The sequence below is a fragment of the Notothenia coriiceps genome, unplaced genomic scaffold (genome assembly GCF_000735185.1).
Source record: "Notothenia coriiceps isolate Sejong01 unplaced genomic scaffold, NC01 NC01_scaffold00004814, whole genome shotgun sequence".
Taxonomy (NCBI): Eukaryota; Metazoa; Chordata; class Actinopteri; order Perciformes; family Nototheniidae; genus Notothenia; species Notothenia coriiceps.
The window spans coordinates 7,513-12,657 of NW_011337515.1; the positions used below are offsets into that span (position 1 = coordinate 7,513).

At 38.7% G+C, this 5,145-nt stretch overlaps 1 protein-coding gene across 1 annotated transcript; it reads left to right on the plus strand.

The window, feature by feature from the left end:
* Positions 1–1,142: 1,142 nt before the first annotated feature.
* LOC104942614 (synaptotagmin-like protein 2) lies at positions 1,143–4,422 on the plus strand. The gene is made up of 3 exons (XM_010767857.1): positions 1,143–1,228; positions 3,508–3,713; positions 4,085–4,422. Exons 1-3 carry the CDS (start codon positions 1,143–1,145, stop codon positions 4,231–4,233), a joined length of 441 nt encoding a protein of 146 aa, XP_010766159.1. The 3' UTR covers positions 4,234–4,422.
* Positions 4,423–5,145: the final 723 nt, after the last annotated feature.

The window sequence follows — 5,145 nt, forward strand, 5'->3', positions numbered from 1 at the left end:
AATGATACAAATTTTGTTGTATCATTTCCCACTTTAATATTGCAAAGTACAGTCCTTTAGCCCATGCTTGGTCTTGACACCAGTTCCGGTCGTGTGTATAAGCCTTTTTTGTCAGTTTGCAACATAACGCCACGCGCTTATAGGATACCTTAATGCCACTCCCGGGACATTTTTGACGGAAGTTTTATCGCAAATGAGCAGTTATTGTTATATGGATGTTTGTGTGTGGTTTGTATAAAGGTAATATAGACCTCGAATTTAATCTTTATTACATGATATATCTACACTTAGTTATTATTATTTTTGTTTGATGCATATTTGTGGTTGTAATATTTGTTCTCACTTTACATTTCATATTGTATTAATACTTCTGTATATGACTGTAAAGGTGACCCACTAATTAAAGTTAACTACAACTGTGGTAGAGGTGTTGTGTAGATTTTATTGTAATGACAGACTTCGTGTCTAAATTTTACATACTACAAATTTTAGAGTTTTAATCTAGTAACAGGTACCGTAGGATATAAACTAATAATAATTACCCTTTGGCAGGTATTAGTTTCTCAGTAAGCTTCAGGTTAGTTCTATGAAGTCCACTATCGTCCTTCTTGGGGGTATATCAGTTAGCCGTCTGTCCTGATTAGACTACATCTTAAAGTTTTATTTATGAAAACTTTAGAGTATACCCGATAACATGAATGACAAATATATGTTCTTTATTTATTTTTCGACAGTTTAATAGTTCTGAATAAAGTGAGGTCCCACTATCGTCCTGTGGGGTAGATCAGGTGATTTTGTCTCTCTTAAGACCTGTTAGAGTAGATTCAAAGTTTATTTTCTGGAAAGTTCAGAGTATATACTCGATAGAAGGAAGACAAAGACAAACAAAAATTGTCAAGTTTAGAAGCTTAATGTAAATTTGGTCTTAACAGGGGAAAAAAGAATTTGCACTTCTTTTAACCTTAATACAATTACTTATACTGTGCCGTTTTGAGTTTTAAGGGCCAAAAGTAAAACTTGTTAGCCATGGAATGAGATTCAATCAGTCTTGGTCCGACTGAGTCGGACCAACAAAGTGACCTGTGATCTTGGTGCTAAAATACCCCGATGCTTTTTTTGACACTTATCCTGGGCGATTGGCCATGATCCGGGTTCACCTTTGCGTTGGTTTTGCCTGTGGGCGTGCCAACCTGTGCGAATTTCGCTCCGAGGCACGTGTCACCTTGCGGTAAGTCACAGAGGCACATATCAAACGTCCTCGAGGATGGTAAAGTGTTCCCCAGTTATTATTTGAGGAGACTGGCCTCCTTGCCAAGAATCGTCAGAAAGTTGGCATTTCCTGGGACAGTTTCAACTGGGGACAGGCCAATACAAACGGGGACTGTCCCCGGAAAACGGGGACGTCTGGTCACCCTAAACTAGAGAGAGAATCACTGGCAAGGGGGCTACAACTACAACAAGATGAACATATTTGACCGTGATTTAATTGTTATACACGTTTCAAAATGATGCCGAAGTAACAACATATCGGTTAGTAAAAACCATTAATTAATGCTTTGACAAGTCTGCAGACAGACGGCAGGCGAAAAATCTTTTAAAATGCGTGTTTTCTAAATGGAGATTGGCTAAGCTAACGTTGTAAATGCTCCGACCGTCCACACTCACAACAACGGCCTACAGACATAAATAAACCAGCGACTGTATTCGCCATGACACAGACAGTCTGTGGTTTGTACTTGTTTAACTTTTGTCTAGTTTCTGAACAGATATGAGGAGCTGTGAGCTCTGAGTGCTAACAGCTAGGCTGTGTTGTTTTTCTGGGGCTCTCATTTAAGATGACGTCACGGCTCCGCCTACACTGCGTTACTATATACTATCCCAGTTCCTAAACTGTAATGGCAATGCGCCATAGAGTGAGCCGGTCCTAACGAGGCCTAACCATACCGAGCGAGGCCGAGCGAGGCCGTGTAGTGGAAATGCGCCATTAGAGTTCGAATAGTAAGAACAATCAATACATTCATAAATACTATGAATGGTTGATTGATCTAATTAATCATAAGAATAACAAGAAAATATTAAAATAAATGTGTAACATAACTGAGAGATTTTGAAATATGCCAAAACATTTTTATAACACATCCTGTTATTTTTTAATTTAATATAATTTTCTTTTCACATTAATATATATTGGTTTATTGAAGGTCGTTTTTTTTCTTCATTCCAGCAGTTTCATTAAAACAATTGTGTCAGTCAAGACAAACTGAGCAGAGCCAGTCATGTGATTGGCTTTCAACAAAAGCCAATCACGCTGTGAGATAAAAACAGACAACGACCTTTAAAGCTCACCTATTATGCTATATTTGAACAATATATTATAGTGCCATATCTATACAAAACATGTCTCTGAAGCATTTTGCTCAAAATACCAAACAGATCACCCATTGTAGCATTTCTCATACCCCTCTATTTCAGCCCTTTTACTAAAAGCCCCTTTGGAGCGTCCACATACATAGGCCTGACGTGATAAGCAATTAATTGACTTATCGTACGATAAATAAAAATGAACTCGATAACTTTTCTGACCTCGATAAATTGCCGTTTACATGCCCGGTGAGCTGTGTCTGCCGGCCAGGCGCGCTATGAGGGGCGGGGCTCACACACAGCCAGGTCAGGACACTCTGCGTGCAGCAGTGTAGCAGCCAAATGATAAATGAATAATATAGAGATAGATAGCTCATATTTATTTTATATATATATATATATATAGAGAGAGAGAGAGAGAGAGAGAGAGAGAGTTTCTGTTTTCCAGCCTGAGTCTATTTAATTTATTGTTTTGGTTGTGTGTGATTTAATTTGTTTTCTATAATTTCATTTATTTGTTTTATTTATTATATATCATTTATATATTTGAATATTATTTCACATTTCAATAAAAAGTCCTGTTTGAAAGGATGTACTTGAATTATTATAATATATTATCATTATGTCAGTGGTCTAAAATGGTCTTACAACGGTTACAACAATATTATCCTTTATCACAATAATTTCCGGGGAAATTAATTACCGTGACAGGCCTACACATGCAAGTAGTGAGCTCCGCTTTCTCTCTCGCGGGTTTACCACAAGGACAGGACCTTTTATATCCGGCTTCTTTACGCATATTCTCTCCAGAAAAGTACTTGCTAATGTAAACAAAGACCATATTACTTCCAAAACACGTCGCACATTGTTTCTGATACAGTGTTGTTTCTGATAATGCCGTGTATAAAAGATATCAAAAAGTGCATTTTGCACAACATGTGACCTTTAATATAAAACGTGCCTGATTAAATTCAATATGACCTGTTAGTGTGAGATGGAGCAGGATACACTCACATTTACAACATAAGCTAAGATTCTATGGTTATATTAAATATTTTTCAATATGTATTTGATTTATTAAGTTTATAATACCTGATTTATTTAGTTTTGAATAGTTTGTGTCTCCTTCCTTTCATTTTACTCAAGTACCGTGCTTCCTGACATGAGCCGAAAAATCAGTCAGAAGACGCGTGTGGTGAAGCGGACGGCCAACCCCATGTTCAACCACACCATGGTGTACGATGGCTTCCGGCCAGAGGACCTCAGGGAGGCCTGCGTGGAGATCACAGTGTGGGACCACGACCGCCTCAACAACCACCACATCGGTGGTCTGAGGCTGGGGTTAGGCACAGGTGAGACCCCCCGCTATCACTCTTCTGCTGGGTTGGGTACAGATTCTTACCTCATGTGGTCAATTTGTTATATTGGGCAATATGAATACAATAATAAAATGAGCATTGGTTTTAATTGGTTTGAACATGGTCACATGGGATTAAAGTGTGATCAGAATGTGCGTTCAATTAGTTTACGCTGGGTGTGCATACTGTCCAGATAATGAACAGATCAGACATATTGCCTCTTCTGGAGATGGTATGCAATAAACACTGTTATTTATCACAGCGAGGGCTGTTTGCGTAGATGTAAATTGGGTATTTGTTTTGGCCTCACGCTCAATTAGTAGTTGTTTTAAATGTGTGTGTCATTTGTGTTGCGCTGTGTTCAGGGAAGAGTTACGGGACGGAGGTGCTTTGGATGGATTCAACGCCAGATGAAGCAGATTTATGGCAGAGGATGTTACAATCTGATGGTGAATGGGTGGAGGATGTTTTACCTCTGAGGAAGTTGGTGATGGCAAAAAGCATGTCAAAGTGAGATTGTATAAAATGTGTTGATAAATGTGATGAAACGTTACGAGAGCATAGCATATGGATGGATCTACAACAGTCTGTCTGATGGGTATCATATCTGTATAACTGATGATCATCGTGTGGTACTTTGGTTTTTAGTAGGGGTGCACCGAATGGGAAATTCTTGGCCGAAACCGATACCGAAAATAGGAAACAGTTGGCCGAAAACCGAATGCCGAAAGGCCGAAAATGATTAATAGAAATATATATATAATATAATGTATACATTTTTTACCAATGTTGTTCAGCTACCTGATTATGGAAAAAGACATGATTATGGCAAAACTTAACTTAAATAATAATCACTATTATGGGTCCATAAAACATTTATTCAGCACTTTTGAATGCGAGTCACAGTACATTAATTCCAAGTCAAGTGCATTTTCTCTGTAGGATAACTACAACAAAGTGCATTCAGAACAAAGCCAAGGTGCTTTAAAACTGCATAAACATCTAGGCCAGTAGGCCTACACCAAAATAGTGTAAATAAAGACTGTAACAGCCATGCCTTCAACAACAACAAATGCACCTATAAGTTTGGTAACTTAACGTGTTGTTGTGATGACGTAATCAAAACGCGGCGACAAGCACGGCGCGCGACCATGCTCGCGGCTGGCTCACAGCCAACATGTCTGCCTCTTTGAGATATTTCAAAATATCAGAGAAAGAGGCGCGGATTGCAATTTGTAAAACGTGTTGAGCTGACATTTCTCGAGGGGGTGTAACTGCAAAGACTTTCACCACTTCGGGATTACTCCACCACTTGAAATCAAAACACCCGGACAAATATGCGGAGTAAGATCAATCACAACCCTGTTCTCTGACATTCGGTGATATTTTTTCGGTGCTAAAAACCCTTTCGGCCGAAAGTTTTTTT